General features: G+C 55.4%; 7 protein-coding genes across 7 annotated transcripts; 2 read left to right on the top strand and 5 right to left on the bottom strand.

Moving 5' to 3' along the window:
* Positions 1-106: 106 nt before the first annotated feature.
* On the bottom strand, positions 107-3,880 carry KVR01_003965 (uncharacterized protein). Its single transcript, XM_044785804.1, has 3 exons — positions 2,961-3,880; positions 2,339-2,862; positions 107-2,237 (listed from the first exon to the last, which is right to left on the bottom strand). Exons 1-3 carry the CDS (start codon positions 3,120-3,122, stop codon positions 1,232-1,234), a joined length of 1,692 nt encoding a protein of 563 aa, XP_044648980.1. The 5' UTR covers positions 3,123-3,880; the 3' UTR covers positions 107-1,231.
* A 1,289-nt stretch (positions 3,881-5,169) lies between these two features.
* On the top strand, positions 5,170-8,531 carry KVR01_002523 (uncharacterized protein). The gene is made up of 2 exons (XM_044791237.1): positions 5,170-5,731; positions 6,542-8,531. Exons 1-2 carry the CDS (start codon positions 5,374-5,376, stop codon positions 7,753-7,755), a joined length of 1,572 nt encoding a protein of 523 aa, XP_044647538.1. The 5' UTR covers positions 5,170-5,373; the 3' UTR covers positions 7,756-8,531.
* KVR01_003180 (uncharacterized protein) lies at positions 5,170-9,692 on the bottom strand. The gene is made up of 2 exons (XM_044792493.1): positions 8,600-9,692; positions 5,170-8,428 (listed from the first exon to the last, which is right to left on the bottom strand). The coding sequence occupies exons 1-2, from the start codon at positions 9,512-9,514 to the stop codon at positions 8,321-8,323; spliced, it is 1,023 nt and encodes a 340-aa protein (XP_044648195.1). The 5' UTR covers positions 9,515-9,692; the 3' UTR covers positions 5,170-8,320.
* A 3,790-nt stretch (positions 9,693-13,482) lies between these two features.
* On the top strand, positions 13,483-17,525 carry KVR01_003647 (uncharacterized protein). Its single transcript, XM_044789299.1, has 3 exons — positions 13,483-13,772; positions 13,945-15,608; positions 15,665-17,525. Exons 2-3 carry the CDS (start codon positions 14,056-14,058, stop codon positions 17,421-17,423), a joined length of 3,312 nt encoding a protein of 1,103 aa, XP_044648662.1. The 5' UTR covers positions 13,483-13,772; positions 13,945-14,055; the 3' UTR covers positions 17,424-17,525.
* On the bottom strand, positions 17,504-19,744 carry KVR01_002354 (uncharacterized protein). The gene is made up of 2 exons (XM_044787924.1): positions 19,337-19,744; positions 17,504-19,113 (listed from the first exon to the last, which is right to left on the bottom strand). The coding sequence occupies exons 1-2, from the start codon at positions 19,538-19,540 to the stop codon at positions 18,076-18,078; spliced, it is 1,242 nt and encodes a 413-aa protein (XP_044647369.1). The 5' UTR covers positions 19,541-19,744; the 3' UTR covers positions 17,504-18,075.
* Positions 19,745-21,978: 2,234 nt separating this feature from the next.
* KVR01_002786 (uncharacterized protein) lies at positions 21,979-23,181 on the bottom strand (the record flags this gene model as incomplete). Its single annotated transcript, XM_044783705.1, has 1 exon — positions 21,979-23,181. The coding sequence occupies one exon, from the start codon at positions 23,179-23,181 to the stop codon at positions 21,979-21,981; it is 1,203 nt and encodes a 400-aa protein (XP_044647801.1).
* Positions 23,182-25,171: 1,990 nt separating this feature from the next.
* On the bottom strand, positions 25,172-27,487 carry KVR01_002652 (uncharacterized protein; the record flags this gene model as incomplete). The annotated part of the gene is made up of 1 exon (XM_044791677.1): positions 25,172-27,487. One exon carries the CDS (start codon positions 27,485-27,487, stop codon positions 25,172-25,174), a length of 2,316 nt encoding a protein of 771 aa, XP_044647667.1.
* Positions 27,488-27,660: the final 173 nt, after the last annotated feature.

The raw sequence follows: 27,660 nt of genomic DNA, 5'->3' as shown, positions 1-27,660 counted from the left end.
TCGCCGCGTAGCAGCCCGCCACGACGACTGTCAGGAGTCCCGCAAAGACATGTCGCGAGCATAAAGAGGGAGGGAATTGGCTACGTGTGCCAAGTTGTAAGCCCAGTTAGTGATGACAGTACTCATTCAAGGCCCCCTGGGTATCTATCATGCTATCTTAGGTACCAGAGGAAAGCCAGTCAGCCACAGAGGACGCGCAAGCGGGGAAGTCATAGGCCAACTACGTCTCCCCCCTTCTCCAACTCATTATCACAAGCCTCAAGGCTTGGGATGAGATGGTATTCCGCCCTCTCTCGCTCTCTTGAGAAAAGAACCCAGTTTCGGGCTTGTCTAGTCCGATCATGGGGGAGTCATGCGTCACATCTCCCCTTTCCCATCGAGTCCCTGTTCCATTGCTTCCCACTCCGTGCTGATTTCGTTTGTATCGCCTGCATGCATGTTTCCCCCGACTTCGACTTGCTCAAATTGCCGGGAAAGAGAAAACCCACCGCATGTGCCGGTTCTGCACCAAGAACACTCGAAATGTACACGCAATGCCAGCCGCCGGTGGAAGACTCTCTATCAGTATCCCGTGGGGTGTGAAGCCGCGATCTAGAGTGCTAAAGGTCAACGCAGGCTGCCACCCAACCGTCGGTCCACTCCCTGGCTACTCCGACAACAAGTTATTCCCCCCCCCCTCTCCTTCCAGCAGTAGAAATCGTACAGAGCTCGCCTCACTTCTAGGAATTCGACCTCGTCCATTTGAGTGTGATTTTGTGTGCCTGTTTATCTGAACAGGGGCAGGAAATATGAAATTAATTTCGGGTTTTGTATTGCTGGGGACATCAGGCAGCCTCGCCTTGTTGGTGACTGGGAAATTGGCATGCTCCGGCTCGTAGCCTTGTCCCTAGGCACAGTTCCATCATCATGAGCGGGAACGCTGGGGACCGGACCGTGGGCTTCCATTACCAGGTGGTTGCTCGGGAGCACTTCCGGGGCGTGGCCGGCCCGTCAGATCTGTGTTGGGAGTCCTGATGATGAAGGTGCCTGAGCGCGTGTGGATAATGCGAGTAGGAGGTGGAGCCAGGGATCGATCGTCCGGCCGCCGCAAAACAAAAGGTCTCGCCAGTGGGCCTATTACTGCAGAGGTAGGAGTATAAGGTGTCTCCGAAGGCAGCACACGTGGTCGTGATCCAGCCGAGCGGCCGGGGCGTGGCCGTATGGGCAATCTCATGGAGTCCGAACGTGCCTCCTAGGAACGACGACGTCCATTGTTGTTCCCATTGGCACTGCCACCGCTGCCAGAGATGCGGTCTCTGATCCAACTCAGAGGGTTGGAGGAGCCCCCGGCGTTTCCGCTGGGGTTGCTGTTACCGCGGCTGGAGGGCTGTGAGTCGCGTTCTTCAAGACTAGATGAGTTGGCTCGGCCGAGTCGTGCACGGGGCCCTGAGGGTGATCGGTTTCTAGCCGAAGTCACGCTCGTAGGGCCCGGGCTGGTGGGCGACCAGGAATCTCTTCGCTGCCCGCCGTGCCGAGACGAGTCAGATGCCGACCTTCCGTAGCTTGACGCGCCCGCGAGGTTCCTAATCGAGTTCAGCCGCCGCTCCCTGTCCTCGGGAGTCCGGGCACCTCGTGTATTGTGTTGTTGCGAGCTAGAAGGCGCAGAAGAACCCGATGCACCCTGAGGCGAAAATGGCTCCCCACCAAAAATTGCGCCGAAGGAGCCAAGGCGAGGGCCTGAAGTGCGAGGCTGCTGCTGGCTACTCGGTCCATCACCAGTGCCGTTGTCTCCATTTCCGCTGCTGCTACCGGCCTCACCTCGCTTCTCGATGGGCGACCGACATATTGGGCACGTGTTGTGCTCCTTCAGCCACAAAACCACACATTCGCCGTGGAACCAGTGCTTGCATGGAAGGACTGTCACCTCGTCTCCTAGGTGCATCTCATCTATGCAGATTGTGCACTCCACCTTGGGACTATCACCCATCATCTGCCTGTCCAGACTCTTCTTCTCCAGCTTCTCGATGGCTTCCTCGGATGCTGGTGGTGCGGCGTTGGACTGAGGGTTCGTTTCCATTAGCTGGGTGATGATTCGATCAAGACCCTCCTGGGTGTACACTGCGTCACCGTGGGCAGCGTTCATGGCGCCTGGGCCAAGAAGTAGGGAGAAGATGTCACCAAGACCACCGGCAAGACCGGGGTTCTGAGCTCCTCTTGGAGGATGTACTCCTCCTCCGCCCATGAAGTTGCTGAATGTTCTGCAAGGACTGTTAGCATTTGGGGTGTAAAGTGATGTTGAGAGCGACCTCCGCAATGACGGGCAAACGGTCCTCAAGTAGGGAGTAGGGAGCAAGCGTACATATCAAAACCATCATCCTGGTCGACACCTCGGAGTGGCATGGCTCCAGTGGTTATGGTGAAACTGGTGTGGCCAGAGGGGCTGCGATATGTTGTGGTGCGCATACCGGGCCCACCTCCACCGGGGGAGCCATCACCCGGAGGCGCTCGTCTTCCAGGTGGGCCGAAGGGGGGCATGCCAGTGACCATTTGGATGGTTTCTTGAAAGCGCTGAAAAATCTCCTGCTCGCTGCTGGGTTCGACGGGGCGAGGGTGGCCGGGGTTTTCGCCAGGTGTATCTTGCTGTCTGTCGGGGCTGCGCCATGTCCTCTGTGACCACATGAAGCCCCCAGGCCCGCTGCGTATGTTGCTCCTCGGGTTCAAGTAATCCTCTATGTCATCTTCACCAGGGTCCGAGTAGCGATCATGGTCATGTCCATATCCGTGGTTATGACCAAAGTCGTGGGGGCCAAAATGGCCACCCCGGAGAATGTCGCTGTCGGGAGACTCGGGAGTGATATCGCGGGGGTCATTGTCCGGGGATATCTGGGGGGAAAGTCAGCAAGCTGTAAACTATTGCAAGGAAAAATAGTGGCAGGCAGATTCAAGCAGGGTGGTGGCATGGTAGATGGGCTACTCCTTACTATCTCACAGATCTCGCTGTCGCAGCGAGGACACTGCAGGCCATGCTCGTCGTTGTACCACTCGTTACTGCAGTTGTGACAAAAGACGACCTCGCGGCCTCCCGATAAATCAAGGTGTTGACGGCCAGGACGGCCAGGACGGCCGGGGCCAGGAAGATCCATTGCGGGTCTTGTGCCCTGCAGCTGTTGCTGGCGATGCTGCGTGTGTCGCTGGGCAGCCAAGGCGGTCAGTCCAAGGCCCACAAGGAGAAAGCCAGCTCTTAGCCCGTTGGATGCCACTTTGATGGTTGTGACGGGACTCTGTGGTACAAGGAAAATGATTGTGTCGTGGGAAGTTGACTGGTGAGGGCGGCGAGAGAGGTCCGCCCAAGAGGGGCGACAAGCTGTGTCACGCTGTGGGTGTGGCCGTGGCGCTGATGTTGGGTCGGGTGAGGTGGGGAGGAGGGGCGGTGCTCGCGGTTGGTGCAGACAGCAAACGGGCCTGCAGAGCACGAGTGGGCATCAGAAGACTGTGTGATGGATGTGAGGAATGTCGGGTTTGACTGTTTGGATGGACAGATTAGGGAAGAATGGATAAGGTGATTGTGGCTTAAAGTTGACGGACGACGAAGAATAGCAGGTAGGGCCTGAGCGTAGGTGATCGACTTGATAGGTGATTAGATGACGACTCTGCCGACATGGAACTTCACCGTGTCCGATTCCAGAAGGAAGCTGGAGATAGCTAGCTAGGCCGAGAGGGCGCAGGCTTTAGTGTGTGTGTTAACGTGTGGGCAGGGATGATGGCAGACAGGGTCAAGGGTCAAGAGCGGCACTGTGGCACTGGTGGGGCTGCTGATTCCCTGCGTCAGTAGTGCCCAGATGAAGGTGACCTTCTTGCAGCACTCTGGGGAAATGTCTCCAACTGCTATGAGGTGCAGAAGGATGAGTGACTGAGTGGCTGGCAGACACAGGCAGAATGAATCAATAACTGGAGTGACCAAGGTGTATGCTGTGTGCTGGATATTACAGAATAGAATATCGGCTCTTGATTGGTCTCTAACTCCGAGTCTGCCTGAATGCACATGTCTGTCTGCCCGAGTGTGTTGTTTGTTGGTGCATGTCGGGTGTTGTCACCTGCACTTGTTTGTGCCTGCTTACTTTGTAGATTTTCCGTAGCCAGCCTGCATAGAATCATATCGAAACTCCTAGAATATTCCACCTGAGCAGACTGGACCTTGTCCTAGTGACTAGTATGCCTTGCCAAGTATAACAAACAGGAAGTGAAGTAAAAGGAAGTGCCTGAAGACAGATATGAGAACAACTTGGGACTCACTGCTTGTCTGCCCCAACTCTGCAACTTTGATAACTCTCACGGATTATCCCTAGGGGCATTTTTTTTGCAGGCCTCACCCAGATTCCGGCTGCAATAAGCCGGGTTCCTTGCAGCACATACCACTGGCAGCTTTTCTAAGTGAATCAGCTATCTCAAGACGTAGCTTGTTGCTGAGCATCTATGGGCCTTCTAGAGCCCAGTGGATTTATCCTTTTGCAAAATGTATGCAACTGATCAGCAACTTATCCGAGCGCTACAGTTTCATCCGGACGTTGTCAGTGGGTGCCGGTTGGACCCTGACAGCGAGTGATGGTCTATTCGTTCCAGAGCTGACAGCATCATCCGGGGCTACTCCGGCCAACTCATCCCGGCCCCCACACTTCCCCGGCCCCGGCGACCGAGAGGAACATAGGCTGGTCATACATCAGTCTAGGGCATCCACTTAGGGAGCTAACATCCCTATATATTTCGAGAGTTTGGCAAGGTGGAATGTCCTCAGCCTGCGAGATACAGGCCAACCCACGTGCATGTATTAGCCATCTTTCTGTACATATAGAGGGTGCAAGGCAAAACAACCAGCAGGTCATGGGATTCTAGAATGACCCTACTGTAGGCTTGACAGGCGTTCCGTCTTGTTAGTCCACTTGTGCACAGACTCGCCCGTACAGTACTTGTGTAGGTATGTGTACTTGTATGCACACAGCCTGCATTATTCGGGCATTATTACCCCGCCTTCGGAGGGATGGGATGGAGAGCTCGCCTGCCATGACACTGTCCCTGAGGCTGTTCTCCCCATATGGTATGCTCACATTCATCATGTTGGATGAATACCCTGCGGGCACTTATGAGTATCTGATTTGGCCCTACGGCCAGCTCGGTGGAATACTGAGCAGAAGGGCAGTGTGGAGGCAGCACGTCACGAGGGCATCACACTGCACTCTACTCCGTATCCGGGAGGGCAACTAAAGACAAGAAAGATACCTTGGGCAGGACAAGGTTTGCATGGCCCACAAAGTACCCGCCATCCCATCCGAGCGTCCAAGCACGCGGGCGGGCTGCGACGGGTCTGCTCTCCCTCTCTATCTTGCATAAGGTGGTCGCATGTCATTGATTCACCGAAGTGGCCGCGTCGTCGACACCCCAGTCTTCAGCCTGATTCCTCCTCTTCCGTCCTCGGTCCTTCACACCCTCCCTGACCCCCTCGGTTGGTTTCAACCTCTCTCTCTCTCTCTCTCCTTTTTCCTAGTTGTACTTGCATCCTTTTCGCTCTTTTCTCATTTGATCCTTTGGGCGGGCAGCCAAGGTCAGGTAGATCAGATCAGGGAGACCTCGGCAATTCGAGACCAACAACTCGACGACTCGACGACTCGACCCAGACGAACCACCGATATTCAGTCGATCCTCTCCAGATCTAAAGTTCAAAGCCGAATTAAGATGCCTGTTCCATTAGCGGCCAAAGGTACGTACGAGAGCTGCAACATATTTGCTTCTTTGTGCACCGTTTTCTGTCATCCGCCGGGAGACCTTTACTGCCCTGCCCTGCCCATCCAGTCATTCATTCATTCATCAAGCCACCACAACCACCTGCTGCTGCTGTCTCTCCCGGCTGTGCACCGTAACCTCGCATGCCGTCGAAGCCGCACTCGCACTCACAGGCGCGGGACCCGCACGTTCCATGGGGCCCCAGGCCCCCGGTGACGGTTCGTTCAATCGCGCGGCGACACGGGCAGTGGCAGGTGACGGATGATCCCTCGTGGGGCCCGGGTGGGAGGAGCAAGGAAGATGTGGTGCGAATCAGACGCCCTGGCTGGCCGCCAGACTGGGCCTTTTGGGAGGCCTGGGTGCCTTGGTGCCTGGGCCGAATGCTGGGGGGTGGGGGCTGCGTCGGCCGCTTTCTCCAACAAAGTTGGGTGGCAACTCAGACGTGCCGTGGTCCACGCAAGCCCTCCCCCGTTTCGCCCCTCATTCAACTTGGAGCACCTGCCAGTCTCGAGTTGCTCTCTCGAGTATTCCTCCTCGAGTATCCATCCTCGAGACAACTTCAGCCCTTCTTGTTTGGCCTGCTGTGTATTCACTTGAACTTCTGGCGTGGTCCCTTTGGCTCCCTCAACTCTCACCGCCCGGTTGCCTGAGCTTGGGCGCACTTACACCGGAGAGACCCCACCTTGCCCAAACCATCCACCCATTTCCTCCGCCCACGATCCCCTTTCACACCATTCTTTTTTGAAACCTGCAAACATGCCTCCTATTAACCAAGCCGCCATCTCAGCTGGCGTGATCGCCGTCAGCGTGGCCGTGGCCGCCGCCATCGCCATCTACGAGTCACCCGAACTCCAGCGCATGGCCACAGACCTGCGCCGCCGCATCGCCCTCGCACTGCACTCCCTCGGCGACGGCATAGGCCCCGAGGCCGGGGGCGCCACCTCCCGCGAGCCGCTGTTCAACAGGCCCGAGGACGCCGAGGGCTTCCTCCAGTCCGGCGACGTCGACGCTGACGAAGACTCCCGCAAGCGCCAGCGCGAGGAGCTGCTCTACTGGAACGCCGTCAAGCTGAGCCAGGAGCTGGAGAAGCAGACGGCCGAGAACGAGAAGCTCAAGGAGAGCGGGGCCCTGGAGCGCTCGGGCACCACGTTCGACGACTTCCTGCAGAAGGACGAGACCAGCAACGAGAAGGGCACCTACGTCTTCAACACGGGCGCCGACGTGCGGAACAATGACGACGGTCTCGTGAGGAGGCGCGGGGCGTCCGAGGGCGTTCGGGGCCTCAACTCGTCCATCTACGCCAACCCCTTCGCCGACGAGCACGGGATCGACTACAACGAGATGGAGGACAGCGAGATCGCCCCCGAGAAGGACGAGGTCATGTCCACCGACGACATCTACACCGCCTCCCCCAGGCCCGCCGACAGCATCCTGTCGCGGACACTGTCTCCCGCCCACGACGCCATGCCAGAACTGATCCCCGCCGCCGAGCCACCACGCGCCGTACAAGAGCTGCTCTTCGACGCCACACAGCCCGACTCCCCCTCGGCCTCCACCCCGCGCGACTCCGCCTCGGAGGCCGAGCTCGGCCAGGACGAGTACATGACGGCCGGCCAGTCCGACCGGGAGGGCGAGCACGACGCCTACGCCTCGATCCAGGCGTGGGCCGAGCAGCAGCAGCAGGCGCAGATGCAGAACCACGAGTCGAGCCGCGACTTCTACTCGCCCCTGCCCGTGACGCCCGCCGCGCCCCTCAGCGAGATGTCCGACGGCGAGCTGGTCAGCGAGGGCCAGCTGACGCCCACCGACTCGGCGTCGGTCGCCGGCTCCGGCTTCGACGTCGCCAACGAGATCGCCGCGTCCCAGAACGGCTCCTCCAAGTACTACGACGTGCTGAGTGAGGACGAGGACGGCATCCCCACCCCGGCTCACAGCTGGACCGAGGTCGGCAGCGTTGTTAGCGAGAGCGAGGACGGCCACAGGCCAGCGGCGCGCTCGTAGCGTGTGAGAGATGCCTCTCCTGGGGTTTTGCTTTGATTGAGATTAGTTTTTCATTGGAAGTTCACTTGCTAGTTTACGGAGTTTTGCCGGTTGGTTTCCAGGGTCACCAGGGAAGGGATTACTGTTCGGCTCGGCGTCAGGGGGAAAATGCACACACGTCTTTCGGGTTTAAGAGTCTCCTATAATGCGTAGACAACACTTCTCAGGGGTACACCGAGGAATAAAATATGTTTTAAATTATCCTCTACTGCAATCCGAAACCTATAAGAGGAGCAGAGTTTGGTTTCCTCAATCCCAGCTTGGACCGCAGGCTACTCCAGTGGCCAGGACTACTCGTGAGGATCTGCTCCAATTCACAAGCAAACATGGCCATCATTAAGTCTACTAAGCGGAGTGCTCCAAAACGATCACCTTTAGTAGCCCTTACCATCATGTCTATGGCTCGTGATTCTGCACGGTCACCGCCCTGGGTCTACAGGCTCCTACTGTACTCATAAATCCGGGGTTCGATCAACTTACACGCACGCGCTCACTCTCATGACGGAGGGAGAGGCGGCAACGGCAACTAGTCGCGGCCGCCCTTCTTCAGCGTCTTGAGGTATTCCTCCCACAGGACGTCGACCTCGTGGCCGAACAACCCCGTCCAGAACTCCGACTCCTTATACTCGCGCACCTGTTTAGTTTTTCCGAGTTAGTTTACCGTCACTGAAAAGGGAGATCCCAATATATGGATGGCAGACGCGCGGCGTTTGTTCCAGCCAGAGCTTTCAGCCCGCCACCCAAGCATCGAATACCAGGAAGCAGAGACGACGGGAGAAACAAAAGAAGAAGAAGGAAAACTCACCCTCAAAGCCTCATTCATCCTCCTAACGGTGCCCCTCCCGAACCGCCCCTCAAGCCAGTCGAGGAAATAAGCAGTGCGCTCGTACCCCTGGTCCCACCGGTCCGGCACCGCGTCCCGCCTCCAGTGCGGCGGCCCCAGCCGCGCGCCGAGCCGCACCCAGTCCGCGATGCCCTCGACCAGGCCCCCCGGGCACGCCCCGCGCCCGTTGTGCTGGAAGCAGTGCACGAGCTCGTGCACGAGGACGCCCTCGATCTCGTAGGCGCCCGCGGCGTCGCCGAGGATGGCCGGCGCCGCCCGCCGGATCCCCTTGACGTACCCCAGGCTCAGGTGGATCTCCTTGTGGTCGCCGTCCAGGTCCGTCCCCTTGGTGTACGCGACGCCGTCCATGTCCTCGAGGAACAGCGTCACGGACCGCGTCGGCGGCGGGGTGTAGTGCGGCCTCGACGGCCGGCGGGTGCGGGTGCCTGCTGGTGACCCGGCGGCGCTGTCGTCGTTGTCGTCGTCGTGCGCCCTGTGCTTGTGCGGCGAGACGTACAGCAGCCTCAGGACGGTCTGGACGCTCCGCGACAGGAGGGCGGGGGCGTCCACGGCGGCGAGGAAGCGCGCGGCGCCCGGGTGCATGGCGTCCTGGACGTGCAGGCGGAGCTTGGGCAGGGGGAAGGTGTCGTCGTCATCCTTGTGGTTCGAGCTCTCCTCTTGCCCGTTCTGCTGATGGTGCTGCGGCTCTTCGTCGTCTGACAACGGCCGCCTGGGAGGCAGGGGCGTGGGCTCGGCTGTCGTCGTCGCGGCCATGGCATCCGGCCGCCGCTCTGGGCCTGTGCCGCTGCTGCTGCTCGGCGACGAGGAGGTGGTCGGGGGCATGAAGATCGAGGAGGGGTTAGGCGCCGGGGAGGTCGGGGGAGGGTTTCTGGTCATGGTGGTTGGTCTCTGGGGGACGCGGGGGCGAGGCTGTCTGGACGGGTGCTCTCTTTTAATGTCAGTTTCTTTCGATCGGTCAGGCAGGGTGCACTTGGGCGTGACGCGAGAGTGCGAAATTCTAGCGTGTGTGACTGGCGATCTACAGCTTGGAGGATTACCTGCGACCCGAGTGAACCTAATCCGTCGAGTGAGGTGAGACTAGCTACCTAGCTAGGCAGCACTGCTTGGCTTAGACAAGGCGTCGATCGCAGCGGCACCCCCACCGGGCCGTGATGTGACGACCTCTCAGCACCACACGGGAGAGTATCGACAGCAGGTAGCTTTCAAGAATCGACCGAGGAGCGTCTTCCCTTATCACAAACCACATCATCTCAGTCTAGCTTCCAGTCTGTCTCGCGTCCAACGGCAGGCTTTGTTGGCACAGGCCTCGCTTTGCACCAACGTGACATTCTCTGGCGACGTCACGCGCGCAGGACAGCAGCACCACGATGTCAAGACACAGCCGGCTTTTATCGCTTGCTACTAAGTACCTTTCCTGAAGTGACTTATTGACACTACATGAGATTGAGTGGCCCCTACTCGACTCTAGCAACTGGTAGCGAGCACAAGATAGCCACCACTCTCGCACTCAACTCGCGCCGTCTCGGACTTGACAATAGTGCCGTACCGAATCCCAAGCCCACATTATTTAAATTCTACTTCCCCCAACCCATCAGCAGAACCAGACTCTCTCTACTCAACCCTTACCTAGCAGCCAGGCCACCCGGAACAGGCTCCTGGCCCGCCAGGTCTTCGTGATCACCTAGCGAGTTCGCGCTTGAGTGGTATCCAAGCAAGATTATGAAGAAGAAAGGAAAGAAAAGTTTCCAAAGTCTGAGGGGCGGAAGGCCGGGGTTTTACGGACACTGGCCACTGACCATCTCGCGTGCAGGTACCTCGCAGGTATGGGCCACTTGCTCCGTCGGGCCGATGGCGTGCTCAGTTGTTGAGGCTCGGAGGAGGAAAGAGTGAGGCAGGAGGGCAGTCGCGCGGTGTTGTCATTGCGCGGCGCGCGCTGCGTCCACGGGAAGGAGGCAGGTGCCGGTAGGGGGGAGGGCGTCGGCACCCACCAGGCAGCAGACAAGCATCCGGACAAGCAAGCAAGAAGAAGGCGGGTCAGGTCCCCTCCAGTGAGATCACTGGGTCTGCATTGCAGGACGAGGGGCTTTTCTCTGGGGGCTGTGGACAGTTACTGGGAGATCACACACTCGCATTGGTGGTGGTTTGGGTAGTCATGATGGATGTCTGGCACTGGCATGCATGGGATTGCCCATCGCGCGGTGGATTGACAATGGGCTTCGAACAATCAGGCTACTCAACATCAACATCGCCCACATTTGTTCAGCAACGCAGGCGACGGGTTACGAGGCAGGGACTGCATGTCGAGCGTGTCGAGGCGTCAGTGAGCTCACGGGACCTCTTGCACTTTCTGGATTCAAGCACAGCCAGGTCTGTATCATGCATGGATGGGGCCTTTCACAGGGAATGATGAGGTCATGGCCTTATCCGTTGAGCCGTGTTGGCAGACGGGGTAGGAAAGAGGAAGACACATCTGGAGTTGTGCCTGCGTGGAGGGACTGGCCCGGGCCATTGGTTGAGGTACGTACCTGGGCATGGGCGTTGCTGCCACCAAGACAGGTTCGCCCCAGCAAGGAAATGGCAGAAGGGGAAACCACACGATTCGAGCGAGGCAAATCGCAATACAAGGCACTCGAGGCGCTGGGCAGGTTCCAAGCACCCCGCGATGGTCCGGCAACCAGTACAAGCTGCGTTGTTGGAGGTAGCAACGGGCGGGCAATGGGGTTTGGAAGCTGGAAGTCAGATTGGAGTTACAGAGCTCAAATCTTGGGAGCTCTCTTCGACATGTCTCAAAATGAGCTTGTCTTGAACCTCCCCCATTAAGCTGTCACGGATTAGTGCACAGCCCTCTAGGGCTGCTGTGCTTCTGGGCTCGTCCATCTGACTGGTGTGGGGCCTCGATGGAAAGGGGCAAAACCGCAAAAAGCTCGAAACTTGGGACTTCAATTCTCTGTATATCTTCAAGCGCTTAAAAGTTATTCAGACGAGACAGGTAATTTTGAAGGACTTAAGGCACCAGGTTGTACCTCAGCTTTGGTCTGGTTCTGCAACGGGCATGTTCAACCTGAGAACTCGAATTCACGTACCCATTCACCCTCAGATCACTGTTACATTACATTGATGGTGTGCGACTGTACCTTTAAAACTGTACATGGTGAATTCCCGCAGTGTTTGGACGTCTTAAACTGCAAGAGGATGCAAAGTCTTCTCAGAACTGCGACCATGGACCTTGTAGTGATGACTAATCTCATCTGTTACACGCGATTGGCTGCGATACTTATCACGATGCTCTGTACACATGTGTAACAAGAATATGATATCTAAGTCGAATTTGTCAATAAGGCCTTTGGTATGCATAGGTTCATTGGCTCTACATTTTCTTGAGCTGCAAGAACTACCTGGTGACTCACGAAGAACTACAACAGCTTCGTCCAATGAACATCTTCTTAGGTCTGACGCCTTCTGTGGCGTGTCCTGCCCGGAGCAGCATGGACAAGAAGGAAATGGATCCAACCGATCAACCGGAGGAGAAGTGTCGAGGAATCATTTCTAATCAGTCAAGGATTGATCCAAGGGGGCTGTTCGCGCAGCACAGATCCGCAAGCTGACATCTGGAATATCTATCCCTAAACACCAGCTTCGAAGACTACTGCGGTTCTGTGACACTTTCGTAGGCGGTTGCTGAGAGGCGGTTGCTGAGAAAGAGTCTTGTGCAGTCCATGAATTATTACACAACAGGAATTCAACCATTTTGAACCCAAATGAAGTGAGAGGTTCCAGGTTGATGTGGTATGAATCAGCACATGCTATCCAGTGATTAATCGCGTAGCGTCTGATCACTTGAGATGCGGTTCGTCATTCCTCCAAATTGAGAAATTTCAGTCGCCAGCAGGCCAGACGAGTGATATTCAACCCTGGTTCGGATGATACTTGGGGCTTTTGGGGGATGGAACGAGTTTGCCAACATCCAATGGAGCACTGCTAGGGTACAGATGCTCTCATACATCGCTCGGAGGGGTTGGAGTGCGTGCACCTGAAACGACAACTCGAGTACTTCTGTCACGTTGCTGGACTGTTGGGCGGAGGAGATCTACACAAGGGGGGTTTTCATAAACTGCCACGTGGTCGAGCCATGTATAGCCGGCTGTTTTGGGACGGATGTGGTGCTGGAATTGGATTGTCAATATCACCCCTTGCCGAGATTGTGTGATTTGGGCTGTACGATCTCCCAATAACAGGGTCATCATCTTGTTGGCGGCGCAGTCAAGTGGGGAGTCTTTGCTAGAGCAGCTGGGATGTGCTGGGTTTCTCCCAGTCATGGCCGAAGTGAAATGGTAGTGGGCTATGAGGTGAGGGATTATCAAGAGAGGCCCCTTGACGCCGCAGATTCTGAGATGGTCGGAGACAATGGAAGGACAATTTAAAGTGATGCACATCATGGTGGGTCTGGGAGTGCTGAGTGGGAATCTGTATAAACCTCCGAGCCTGTCTGATCTTGTCGTCTCCCTGGCTGGCTTGACCTGCCAGCCCTGCCTGCCTGGGGAAATAGTAATGTCGTATCGTGTAGACAGATTGGGTGGCGTGCCCAGAGGAATGAGCACTGAATACGGCAGCTCGGGGTGGGAGGTTGCACCGTCACGGTGGGGTCGGGTCCCAGTTTGCGGACCCCTGCACGTAATTTAGACGTCCGCCAGCCGATTGCCGTCCTATCTTGCCCGCATGCCCTTGCGCTAGGAGCTAGGCGAAAGGCGCTAGCGCTGTGGTCCCGCTGGGGCCCGTGGCAACGGCCAAGGGCCTCCAAGCAGCTTTTGGAGCTCATCTTTTGTTGTTTCATCCCACCTTGCGACGCCCGTTGCTTGTGACCGATTTCCTCCCCCCAAATACTCGCCGTCTCGTTACTCCCCCCCGTACCTGGCATCTGTCCTTCCTTACCCACCCGCCGACCCAAAATATTATCCATTGCCCCGCGTCGCATTCCTCAAGCGAGGCCACTCGCAGCATCCCTCGCCTGGTCAATTGATCCCAGCGCCCGACCGCCGTCAAATCGCAGTCGCATCGCACCGCACCGCCGATCGCCCAGCCTAACCCAGCCTTGGACCCGAGCTCTGATGTCCGGCAAAAGCTTCATGTGATTGATGTGAGCTCGCCTTCCCCTCCTCCTCCTCCTCCTCCTCTCCCCGTCTCCCCTCCGTTGGACCTCTGCGTCTGAGCGCGCAGTCTCGGACAGTATCAGCAAAAAAACATTGGCGTCAGCATACACTTCACCTTTCTGCAGATGCGCTGACCTGCGTCTTGTGTGTCCATAACAGACTGTGCGCACAGCACCGGCCCAGATCCAGTCAACCGAGGCGACGACCCAAACCCACCACACAACAGCCCCGAATCCCGCCTCCCGGCCCGATTGTGCCGTGCGAGTGGCCATGGACCCGGAAAAGAAGGAGATCAAGCAGGTCACAGAAGATGACGTCGAGGCCTTGCAGAGCATCTTGCGCTCCGACGCCGCCATCGGGGAAAAAGTCAAGCGGGTTGATGCCGTCAAGTCCAGCATCAAGAAACACAATCTCGATGTCCCCGATCCCTGCATCACACAGCTCTTCGAGGCCTTTCGCGTCGCCTCGCTGAACCAGCACAGCGCCCTGGCCAAATCGGGGCTCTCGGCGCTCAAGCACTACCACACGCGCCTGTACCTACAGTACCTACAGAAGCTTCAGGACCCCAGCCTGGCTCACGCCATTAGGGACGAGATGAAAACAACCTTGCCGCTTCTTGTTGACAGGATGGGCGACCAGAAGAAAGATGTCCGTGCTCCCGCGGTGCAGGCGCTCGTTACCATGCACAAGGTCTTGCCAGCCGATGTCGAGTCCCATGTTCGGGATATCGCAATGGCAGGTAAGAACTCCAGGGCGAAGGAGGCCAGTATGCAGTGGCTCGTACAAATGCACCAAGAACAGGGCCTCAAGTTCAAAGCCTACGTCCCCTACTTCGTGCCGCTGCTGGAGGATGCAGACTCTGAAGTTCGCGCCGCCGCCAAGACTACGGTCATCGAGCTCTACAAGAATGCTCCAGGAGGGGCCAGGTCGGAATTATTCAAGCTTTTTGGGAGGCTCGGAGTCCGCGCAGCCATCAAGAAAGCCATAGAGAATGAGCTGGCCCCGGGGTCCGCTACCCCCGCGCCCGATGAGAATGCACCAGCAGCTGTACCCAGGCCCGCCTCCCGTCCTGGCCTGTCAGCCAGTGTTTCTTCCGTTGCCACTTTCAGCGAACGGCCGATCACACCCATGCCTGATACGAGGACGGAGAAAGCCAGTCCATCATACCTCAACACAACGAGAGAAATCGATGAACATTTTACTAAGATGCACACGTTTTTCGAGGGTAATGAGTCAGACAAAAACTGGCAGGATCGGGAGGAGAGTATGACAAAGCTCCGCAGTTTGATGGCTGGCAATGCCGTGTCAGACTTCTACGGCCCGTTTTTAGAAGGCTTAAAGGGCCTTCTCCATGGCATAATCAAAGCTATCGTCTCCCTCAGGACGAGTTTGTCAAAAGAAGGTTGCGCTGTGGTCCAAGATATCGCGTTCAACTATGGAACTGACATGGATCCAATGGTGGAACTGCTGATGCAGACATTCGTCAAGCTCTCTGGGTCGACGAAGAATATCGCCTCGCAAGAAGCGAATGTTTGTATTAACACCATCATCGGAAGATCAGCATACACGAAAGGAATCATGGCACACGTCACGAAAGCTTGCAAGGAACCGAATGACAAGCGTAGGCTGTACGCGGCCGAGTGGCTAAAAGCGCTTCTGAAGAATCAGTCGCACCACAGGAGCCACCTCGAACAAAATGTCGGATTGGATTCGATAGAGGCTCTGATAAAGAAGGGTCTAGGTGACGCCAAACCTGAGGTCAGAAGTAAGATGAGGGCCACCTTCTGGACATTCCACGGCATATGGCCCGCAAGGGGAGAAGCGTAAGTTGTACACTTTGGTCGGTTGTAGAGCTGTTGAAAGCTAACATGAATGCCAGGCTTATGGATTCATTTGATGACACCATACAGAAGTCGCTATTAAAGGACCCGCATAATCCTGATCCACCAAAGGCAGAACCTGTGGCACGACCAGGCCTAGGCTTTTCACGTAGCACGATGGGAAGAGCAACAAAGCCCACACTCCGGGAGACCGTGATGGAAAATAAAAAGGCCCTGGCAGCGCAAAAGCTTCCGGTCAGGCCTGGATCAGCCATGGCAGCGAAAAAACCCCCATCCAGGCCTGGATCAGCCATGGCACACTTCTCGCCCCCTCGACCGACTCGGGCTGTCTCTGGCTCGTCAACCACTCCAGCAAGCACCGCTGCTCCCTCCACAGCAACTCGGCAAAAGCCAACGACCAGTGGAGGACTCTCGGTAGCTCCCGTCAGGCCGACAAGGAAGCGACCAGAAATGGCACCGCGCCCAGCGACTGCGGGTCCATACTCTGTTCGGGGCCGTACTGACACTGAGATGAGCCCCCCGCCGAAGCCGAAGCCACTGACGCCCAAGACCATGGTTACAACACCCAAGCGTACATTGGCAAAGTCGAGACCAGCCCACAAGCCTACCGCGAGTGAATCCAGCATTCCAACCCCAACGAGGCTAACGCATGCGAAATCTTCGCCTGTATCAAGCCCAACAAAGAGCCCCACCAGACAAATATTACACCCTGGACCACTCCTCGGCAGTCCCCAGCCCGAGGACAGCCTCTCACTCATAACGCCGGCCACCCCGATAATGCCAGCGGCGAACACGCCAGCCCTTGCATCTCCTGATCTCGTTGCTCCTGAACTCGCAGCGGCGGTGCCTGACCAGTCAGGAAGCCCGGTCGGAACGCCCTCAAGAGCTCTGCGGGTGTACGAAGACCCCTTGACAGCAGAACAATCAACTCCTCATTTGACCCCGCCGGCAGTACTGGAAGAAAAGCCCGTCAACGAGGATGCAGCCAACTTGATGGCACGGCAGAACGGCGACGGACCCGATGAACCCGATGTCTCGGACAAGGCAAAGCAACATGCTCGGCTTATCGAGAGCGCACTGGCCAAGATCAAGGCGAAGACACTCGACGTACACGGATTTCGCAAGCTTCAGAGCATTCTTCGCGACAACAAAGCTCCCCTATCAGACGACAAATTCGAGGCACTGCTCATCAGCCTCTTCGACTACCTCGAGGACCCACAGTCCAGTCTCGCCCCGGGGAAGGTACAAGACGTCAAGGCTCAGAACCTAGCGACGGTCAAGCTCCTGCTCAAGAAGTACCGCGACCACTTCCAGCCGCACATCTCCAAGGGCCTGGAGTCGCTGATGTCGGCGCGCGCGGTGTACGACGCCCGGACGCACATCGTCTCCGGGATGGAGCTCCTGGCGGACGAGCTGGTATCCCTGGGCGACGCGCAGGAGATTGCGACGGTGCTGACGCGGCGGATGACGGACATGGCGCTGGACAGCGCCGCGGGCCGGCGATCGCTGAGCATGGGCCTGCACGTGCTCAAGGAGATGGTGGACGCCAAGGCCGAGTACGTGCCCACGGACCAGGAGCTGGGCAGCATGGCGGAGCTGTGCCTGCGGTGCCTGGAGAGCACCGAGTCCGGGGTCCGCATGGACGCGGTGCAGCTGTGCGTGGCTCTGCAGGGGCGCGTCGGCGATGCGCGGTTCTGGGACGTCATGAAGGACGTCAAGGATGACCCCAAGAGCCTGATCACGTACTACATCGTCAAGAGGCAGAGGGAGCAGGAGGCGGCCAGCGGCGTGGCCTAGGTCGTCCGCCAGGCTCGCACTTGGTTGAGGCGAAGCTGGTTTCGCTAGCCGTGCGTTCCATGCCCGGGTGGAGTGAGGTTAAACAGTGGGAACAGTGGTCAGGGGAGGTCAAGGGGCCGGCGGTTGGGTAGGGTGGGATAGGGTGTGTTATCCCTTTTCTTCTCCTTTTCTGTCTCTTTCTCTCTCTCCCTACCTTTCTTGCATCAAAACAAAAGTACGGTGGCGCAGGATCAGCTCTGGCGGGGGCGCCAACCGGCTATGGGTTGGGTGTTGGAGTTTGGAACATGGTTTTCTTTCATCGGGTTGGAGTGGTGGTATATGGGTGGAAGGGGGTTGGTGGACCGACCGGAACCGTTATTATACCATTCCTGCCTTTGTCTTGTCTACTTGTCCCATGTCGTAATCACATGTCACTTTCTCAACCTGTGTTAATGCGTACCTTCTGCTATGGATGATAATCTTGGCGAGCCCTTTCTGTGCGCTGTGCAACACAATATTTATTGATTGTTGGAGGACCAACCACCACACCTCTCAGCCTGTTCCCTCTTCGGGGGCCGAGTATCCAGAGCTCGATACTCTAAGCTCAGTCTTGTTGGCATATTTCCTTTCCTGATCCGGGCATTGTCACCAGCGAATAGATATATCCGCACTCTCAATTCTTCCTCAACATCCACCAACCGGACATGGGCTGTACAGTATTAAGCATCGACCCCTCCGTCTCGCATGTATCGCCCTGTCGCCCCTCAGCGGTAGGAGCCTCCCCACGTCCACGCCCCTCCAAGCTGGGCGGCGGCGCGGAGGAGGTTCTCTTCAGCTTCTGGAGTAAAAGTTTTGCTATTTTTCTAAAACGTTTTACCTCTTGCCTTTCTGCCGCGGGCACCCGGGTCGATGAAGTAGCGAGGATGCCGACCGACCCCGCGACCAGCGTCGCCTCATACTGCTCGCCGCCATCGTCTACCGAGACGGGGACGGAGGCGAAGCCCGCCGGGACCTTGTCCACGTCGACCACGTACTTGACCCGGCCGTCCAGGACTTTGACGTCGCGGGGAAGCCCGTTGGCCTTCCCGTACTCGTCCCAGTAGCAGAACGCCATCAGCCAGCCCGAGAGGGAGTCCGTGCCGCTCCCCAGCTCCTCCTGGTGCACGACGGTGTTCCAGAACGTGATGACCTCGGCGCTGGTCGGCTCCGCGAAGGACCGGATCATGCTGCGCAGGACGGGCCGCAGCATATCGGCGAACTGACGCGGCTCGTCGCCCAGGAGGTCCAGCTTGTCGAGCCGGCCCAGGATGTCCTCCCAGTCGCCCACGTCGCCGAGCAGCGTCACGGACGGGAGGCCGCAGGTCACGCCACCGTCGAAGCTGAAGTACTTCTGCATGGCGCCCATGAACAGCACCGACCCGACCACCGTGTCGGTGGGCGTCGTGGTCGAGAACCCCGGCAGGACCCAGTCCTTTAGTGTCGGGTCCTTGACGTTGTCGCTGATCATCTCGCCCATCTGGACCGACAGGCGGCCAAAGTCGCGGATGTCGCTCACGGCCCGCAGGCGCTTCTTGCCCTCGTGGGCCACGAAGAAGGACCGCAGCTCCTCGGCGTGCGCGTTGATGTAAAAGGTAATCTGAGTCAGGATCGCGAACCACACGTCTTCTGGGCGGATGCGGAGGTGGTGATGGGCACTGTACGCGTGATATGCCTGTAGTATTCAGAGTCAGTAATGAAAGCACCGGGGCAGTAATGAATTGTGTGCCAAAAAGCCGAGAGAACTTGGCCATGGTGAGGTAGGTCACGGGCTGTCTCAAGACCGGCGGTCGGACAGAAATCTCAAGGTACAAATTGAGGATAGGAAAGACTAAATATTCTCATAGCATTCCGTCGTATGATGGTGTTACGAGTCTGCCATCCAAAATGCTGCTTACCGCCCAGATAAAACCGTTCCTGGATCCCGAGATGTAACCATTATCGAAGTCATTGGGGGAAAGGGATGTCTGGACTAGGTCTTTAGAAGACACACCCCGTCTTCTAGAGATGTCCACATTTTCCAAGAGACTCTCAGCTGTAGAACACCTGGACTCAGACCAGCCCCTGACAACATTATCGTTAATTTTGAGTGTGACAGGCATCTCGGTGGTGGACTTGGATGCGGACTTGGAGAGCACTGATGTATCAGGAAGTCCTGGAGGGAAAAGATCTTAAGGGGGCAAACTGACTATGCCGCTTCTAAGTCTCCCAATTTGATCAGGGCATAAATAAGAGAGCAAATTGACTGGTTTCCTATTACCTGGGTATGAATAGTGAGAGGGGGGGAGCTCGTATTTAGAGACAATAGAGCGACACAATTGGTGGGTGGCCCGTGGCCCATGCAGAATTTCGGTCGACTGGTGCCTGGCGGATTTTGCTGACACCAACTGAAATATCACTCGTCGCCTGCAGTCAGTCACCTAGACTACCTACTGAATTGGTCGAGTGGGGGCGGTAACTAGCGCGATTCTCTTATAATAGTGGGCACGCAAGCATTGGGGCATTTCAATGTTGATATCGGTACCAGATAATTATATCCCTCCGTGCCTAGGTAACCAGGGTAGATAAGTGTACTTACTGTCTTGACAACGAGAAGGGCGGCCCTTTCAGGGCAGCATTAAGTTCACGATGCGCCTGACGCGTGAGGGTAGGTGCCCAGATGCTTCATATTTACCGTTGACTGGAACCGAAGCTCTCACTGCAACGTGGGCGACCCTCGTACGCTCATCATGATTCTGCCGCCCCGTATTGATAGCATCTGTCACATTGGGGCAGACTGACCGTGCCACAAGGAATCCGTGCCAAGCCGGCCCTGTACTCATTAGCCACCGGTTCCCCGTCTGGGTTCTCCGCAGACTACCGATCAGCTTCTTCCAAGGTTCCCATACCCTATCCTTATCCCGCTTCCAATCCCTGCTCTCTGAAGCCCTGGCCCTCTTCCCCTTCACCGGGCCATCCGTACTCCTTCAACAGCTTCTCCCGTAGCTGCTATATGTTGTACGAGTCATACGCAAAGCTGATCTCGCTGTAACCCGGTAGTTGTGTAGGTACAAATGTTAGCGTGCGCAGGTCGTCGATATAATTCATTAGGACGGTCGGCGCGTGCAATGCTACTTCATTGCTGTAATTACGTGGGCGGCCGTTCCGACCGTCTTATCCTGTGAAAGGAGGCACGTCATTCGGGAAGACATCCCAATCCCTTCCAATAGGCATGGAGTCATCCTTGAAGCGATGTATGGTATCTTGCGACCAGGGAATACAGATGTCAGCTCGGCGTCCAGTGTGCAAGCAGGGCTTTCAGTGATGATACCAGGCCCCGGGTACCTGAGGGGTGAAGACATACTAGCCTCTGTATCTAGGATCCATGTCTTAGACAACTGATCGAACTTAATGTTATACAGAAGTATAACGTCCTGGTCTCACGCTCGTCCAGGCTGGTTCCGGTTTTCCAAAGCCAGGCAGAACGAATACATGTCTTCCCTGCCTCGAATGCTCAGGGTCAAGATAATTGGGCAGAAACGAGCCAGGTGCTATCATAATTGATTCAGAGTATCCAGCATATGCGTAAAACGGTAGGTACGCACTCATGGTCATCTCGAGAGTAACAAGACGGTCGCGCATTTGTGGTTCTCAGTTACACATGAACAAGGATTTATTGTAGTTGGCCACGGTTCTCTCACACACGCCAGGGTTCTAATGTGGCCTTTGTCTAAGTATCTAAGTGAATCGAAAGTTCACATAGTCAAGAGCGGCGGTGGCTACCAACACCTCCGTAGCTAAGTCCCGATGTTATTGTGCAATTCCTTTCAATAGAATGTCCGGATCGATCTCAATGATACGTCTGCATATTGTGATGGTATATTTATTGAACAGTCGTTTTAAGCACGGGATTGGGCTCGCTCTTCTGGAATAACCCTTTTGCACAGGTACTATATTCAGTTTCTCGCCACATGTGCATTGTGTGCGTGGAAGGAGGCGCCACTTGAATAATCGAACAACATGAACACATCTTGGTACAACAGTATTTGCGTGATGAGATGTCTATGATCGAATATGGTTCTTCAAGGGATGATTTCGCATATTATGGCTGCCATAGGACTATTGTTGATTATTGACTGATGAGAATGGTCAACATGCTGTCTCAGGCTGTTTTGGTGGAACATTTCTGGTAGCCCTTAGATCATTCCCGTTCAAAGGAACTCCAGAATCAGATACGTCCTATTACACATGTGCCCATGAAGTTCAAGAAGCTGCAGCTGGTTGCCAGGCGGGCTGCGCGGGCCATGAGTGAAACCTAAATAGTCATCACTCACATTCCATAATGACCAGTCACGCAGCTATACCTAGGTAATATCTATCTACCTAGGTAGGTATTCAGCGGCTGCACATGTATGGTCTCAAAGCCTCCTGCTTCAGTGCCCAATCATCGCCCGCGGAAGAGAGCAGATTTGCATTTAAAGTCTCACGATCACTGACAGCACTGAATTCAACCTCGTTGAAAATTAATTGTCAATTGTCCTTCACTGGTAGATCATAAAGCTCAGACTAAACGAATACCTCGGCGCTCCCAAGTCAGTTGAGAGTGCCGAATCGAGTGCTGCCTTGTAAAAGCAAGAGACCCGGCTACGGCCACACCCACCCTCCGAAAGCAGTCGTGGATAGTACCTGGCCGTTCAACTCTTTGCAGCACAAGAGCAAAGTAATTCCTAAAGTCTACTGCAGCAGGATATTCTCCCCCACCTCTCAAGCTAGCGGGCCTCCACCCAATACCAAGTAAGTAGAAATTGCCCCCGGCGACATCAGGAGGCGAATACTTTTGATCGTCTGGGTTCGAATTCCACCAAATTCCTGCGGCGTTGAGTGGAAATGGAAGTAGGGGTTCAGAGCCGCCTGTTTCCATGCTTTGTACAATGCTGACATATCCATCAACATCAATCCAGGCGTTTCCGTCCACTTCAAGCAATGAGTCGGAGGGGCTCTCTTGGAGCCAATCTGACTCAACGGTCGCAGTCGTAATCGTATCCATTGTCGACGTGAATTTCCTCACTAGATAATCGTAACCGGAAAAACTACCAGCCGCCGCCCAGCTCCACGATGGTAGATTCGTGGTTTTCTTATCGTCTGGGCTCGTCGTGTGCCAAGACTCTTGTTTCCCCTTGTACCACAAAAGGGTAAGAGGTAACTCCTCGCGCCAGAGTCCCGCGAGGTAATGGTATCCTGTCCGCTCACGGAAGCGATTAGCGAGCCCAGCGATCGCCGGTAACCTATCCTTGTCATACTTGATAGACCGCTCGCAGTACTCTCGGACGATATCTGTCCAGGAAATGCCGCCCTCTGACTCGAACTGCCCAGGCTCTCGTTTAAGAAAAGGTTCCTTCACATGCCTATGGGTTGTTTCACTGCCGTACCCGCTGAAACAATCCCATAGTGTTATGCTGTGGATATGTAGGACTCTCGGTGAGAGCATCCATTCCTGGAATGTCCAACCTCTGCGCAGCCAAGCATTGCTTTCGCGGGCTAGGCTCCGTGAACCTCTGCTCCAGGCTCCTTCTAGAAACATGTAGCCCGGGCGGTTCCATTTTGTGCCAAAATGGATACTGCCTTCTTTGTAACTGAGTATGGCCTCATCATCTTTCTGGCCGAACAGAGATCCATTTTCCCGCTTGTTCACAAAGCTTTCTGATGACTCATCACAGATGGGCACCGACAGGGTCAGGGCAGCTCTGCTATAGATGCCACACATTTGAGATGATTCCCTTTTCCAATCATCTTCATCGTTTTGTATAATGCATAGCCTATCAACCCAGAGGTATTGAAAGCCGAGCTTATGACACAGATAGATCGCATCTTTGACGGTAAATCCGGCAAGTCATCTGGTTCAATTTTGCCCAGGTGACTTGAGAGGTTTTCACGAAGAGTCAAACCTGTCGAGCATTCGCCCCAGCAATATGATAGGCAGGCGTATCTTCCCTCGGTTTGACCATTCGTCTCAAGAAGTCGTACTTGTACTCCATCGCCTTTGTCGCTGGCGTCCGACAACTCTAGGATCCTGCTTGGTAATGGTTGATCGCAGGCCGTAGCCAGACAGGGCCCAGTGTGATCTACCTCACATTTACTCATCCAGCGCTTTACTAGATTGATGTGAGGTTCTGAGAGGATATTGCGAGAGGGGCGATGCTCTGCTGTTACATCAACTGGATCGTCTTCTCCGCGTCAGTAAGGCTTCCATTCATCATTCGATCATTTGCAGAGAGTGGAACATACATTCATTTATAAAAACCGAGCGCCCAACTGCCAGGCGATAACTCTCATGGCTTTTGGGTAAGCAAACCGACACGGTCAGGTTGTGCTTCTTCCGACATTTCCGAGGTCCTGAGTCTGAGTCACATTCCATTTCGAGTAGAATTCTACCATCTGAAACATCTTTCCATGTGCTCCACGTGGGTTTCTCTGAATCTTGCATTGTTGCAGCTAGAGATTCAATAGCTTTGTCGTCATCATCCGTAGACTGCGCGTTGTTCAGCATTGGATCCAGCTGCTTGGAAGCCTCGACGCGGATCTCTGCAAAGTCGTCATCGTCAGATTGTACGCTGCTTCGCACAGCATTCATTTGTTCAGAACCCCTGGCACGCCGCATCTCAGCAAGGCGAATAGGAAGCATCTTCTTTAGCCAAAAGACAATTGCTTGGCACAGTTGGCAACCTCCTTCCGCAGATGAGCATAGACTATCAATGTTGCGGTGGTGCATGTACGTGTAAATCTGGTGTGCCACTGGATGCATATTCTCTTTATGCGGCATTTCCAGGCTCCTCAATTTTGATTTTCGCTTTTCCATTATGAACCCGCGCATATTCGACATGTCACCAAAGCCCTGACAGACATCACAGATTGACTGACTCGGCTGCTGGAGTTCGAGGTCCCTGGCGTCGTTCGAATGGCTTTCCATGAAACCGGCGGGCCCCGGATGACATAAAGACGTCGAGTGGTCGGATGGGTCCATTGGAGGAATGTGTTCCAAGGTTGTTAAGATGTTCAATCAGAGAGGTTGTCTCAGAGAACCGCGGGGGCCTAGCACTGGAAGTAGATTATCCAGTGGGTACAGGGGAGGCAAGATCGGCGAATAGCAAGAGAGGAAGCGTTGGTAGAGGCTTCGGGAGAATGGCCAAGGAGACCGAGGACGGGGACGGGGCAGTCAATAAAACCTGTTGAGGACAAGTGGTTCAGCCGCTAGAAAGCACAGCCCCTATTACTCACATGCAGCATTCAAGCCCCTTAAGAAGCCTTGGCGTGCATATCTGCGGGAGTTCCCGAGGTTTTGCTGCCCATTCGTCTCGTTTGTGTGACATGACAACCTGGAGATTTCCGTCGTTGAGATGTGTGGTATACGCGTCCGGGGCTGTCACAAGATTTTCTACTTGTGCCCCTCGCACGCCTTGTAGAACGACCTGCGCAATATTGGACAGAAAAGAGAATCTGCGGGCAATATCATACTAGTATTGTCTAACAAAAGCTCACAGAGCGTCTATGAAGAGATCCTCATGCCTAGAGAGCCGGCCTACTCAATTCCTAGGTAGGTGAGGTAACGTAGTTCATTAATTTATGACGCAAAACAATTGAGAATACGGTCAATACATCGATTAAACGATGCGAGAGATCTCTGCAACCTCAGCCTAAAATTCCATGAATGCCTAAAGAGCAAAGCGGTCATGAGAAGAACGGCCGGCTGCTTGGCGTCACCCGAGGACCAAGTCGATGTTCTCCGGTGTTGAGATCTGCCAACTTGCTTTATCCACATGTCCAATGCCTTTTCTGTAAGCGACCCCCTCCTCCCACTCGATCCAAAGTACCGCATACTTGTGGAAAGTGTTTATACGCCAGCTGCATGAATCACTCCGCTCATCTTGTGCGTCCCCAGTTTTCCTCTCGGTTTGTTTCATGAGCGACTCATAGATGACAATGACTTCCACTGAAGCGAGGCTGGGTGGACCGTTCCCAGACGCTTCGGTACCAGCTCTCTCGGCAGAAAAAAGGTCTTCGACGAATCGAGCATTGTGAGCTTGGAGCTCACCTATACTCTCCTCATTCGGGCCAAGATACAACGACAAAACGTTACTCCGCTCGTTGGGTTTTTTCTCAGCTATCTTGGGAGACGCAAAAAAACGTGCTCTCTGTGTCTTGCAGAAGAGATAGCTAGTCTGCTTAGGCACAACTTGGGGCGCGTCCGCGAAATTAACCACCGGAAATGGGTAATACCACGTAGTCCACCACTGGCTGTCATGCTTGAATAATTGCTCCTTGCACCCAGCAGGATACAGAGAGGGCCTACCCTGCTCCGAGCTGTGGGGTATGAACGGCGGACTTCGGGACCAGCCCGGAGGCAGAGGTCTCCGATCATCCTTGTATAGGGAATCACGATTTCCATACCATGTCGACCGTATCCTTCGCATAGTTCCTCCATGAGCCTCGCTGGATGTGTACCAGGTTGTTGTCGGAATCGTCTCTTCAATTTCCCAGCTACCATAGCTGTACCGGATCGCCTCTGCTCCGCCCCAAAAGTTGTTGGTGAGCTGCACTTCACCCTCCCATCCAAGCCATGACCAAGAGGGCAGGATGGCCATCGACGTGTCGCTCTCCCTCTCCGTCTGGCCCGACTGGGAAGATGTGCGTCGTCGAAGGTCCGTGTTCCCTTCTCGCGGCATCCAGCCCAGCGAGCGGTCGAAGAACATCTCTGGCATCCCGCAGAGAAACCCGCCCGTAAATGTGCGACTCCAGATGGACAGAAGCCCAGTTATTCCCGGGATCGCATCTTGTTCGTGGCTGAATTTGCGGCTGTTGTATCGGAGCATCGTAAACTGCAATGCAGACAGGTCGGGAAAACCTCTCGCGACGTCAAGCAAAGCTGGCCACCTCGGCCTCTCCTGAGTGGGGTGTACAAGGTCTTCGTGCACGAGATGGCGTTTGCACTCCCAGCGGAGCCTCTTTTCTTGAAATATCAAACGTCGTTTTGATAATTCGTACTCTTGGTATGTCCAACCACGGCGGTCATAGTCAGTTCCAAGAATGTGTCGGCGGTCGTCCAATATAGAGCTCACCACCAGTCGTTCCTTTCCGAACGGGATGATTTTCTGAACAAGCTGTCGAGGCTGGGAAACCCCTTTTATCCCGGGCAGCCCTGTTTTAGAGTCCCCGTCGGCCGCAATAATCGTGACAACTGCACTGCCGTAGAAGCCTCCCATGCGATTCAGCTGATCGTTAAGATCCTCAAGATTCTCGGAATCCTGGACAATACAGATAGAATCAATCCACAAGTAGCGCTCCTCGAGGAAAGCTGTCAAATACATGGCATGACAGACAATGGGAGCTAGGTTTGTAGCAATCTCGGGATTTTCGACGAGTGCACCAGGTATCTGCATCAACTTCAAGGTCTCCGCATCGACCCTCAGCCAGGAATACTTTCCCCATACGTAACTCAATGCCACAAAAGAGGGACAGCTTTCTCCCGGGACGATGCAGTTCTCCTGCACATCAATGACCCACGCAGGTCTATCTGGCTTGACACCCATCGTGTCGTCACATGCTTCCCCGTGGTCCTCAAGGCATTGCTTCTTCCACTGCTTGGCAGCCTTTAGGTCTGCCCATTCTGGACTCAGTACTTTTGTGGTTCCTTGGTGGCCGGGGATAGATGGCTCTTGGACAATTGAGATATTCCACTGGCGGCTGTACCTCGAGTCGTGCAAGTTGGCCGTACTTGTATTTGGTTCAAACGTGACTTCGACCGTGCCCTGGCTTGTGTCTGTACCGTATGCTCTACAGGCCTCCTCGTGTGATCGTATCAGCGGCGTGTGGTCTGGACATCCAGCCGCGAGGACGTCCGCGAAGGATCCAAGGGTATACGAGCGCTGTGATGTGAGTCGGTTCAGACAAGCCCAGATATCGACACAGGTCTGGCACGTGGGGCTAAGCCCTGCAAGTGTTACAGATTGCGAGATTTCATCGGATTCATCTTCACTGGCGCCTGTCGAGCGGATGCTATTTGTGATCGAAGACATCTTGTAGCCGCATCGTGGTCAAGATCGAGTGCTGTCTGGTCAAGAAGGGACTTGGGTGTTGGCAGCGTCTGGGTGAGTAGATACATTGCTCCAAACCCAGCCTGTTTCTTCATGGCGCTGACATAAGATTCAATATAGCGTTGCAACAGTGTGCCCGTTGCGATATAGTCCAA

Source organism: Diaporthe batatas, assembly GCF_019321695.1.
Source record: "Diaporthe batatas strain CRI 302-4 chromosome Unknown Contig00003, whole genome shotgun sequence".
Lineage (NCBI taxonomy): Eukaryota > Fungi > Ascomycota > Sordariomycetes > Diaporthales > Diaporthaceae > Diaporthe > Diaporthe batatas.
This window is presented reverse-complemented; position numbering and strand designations above follow the sequence as displayed.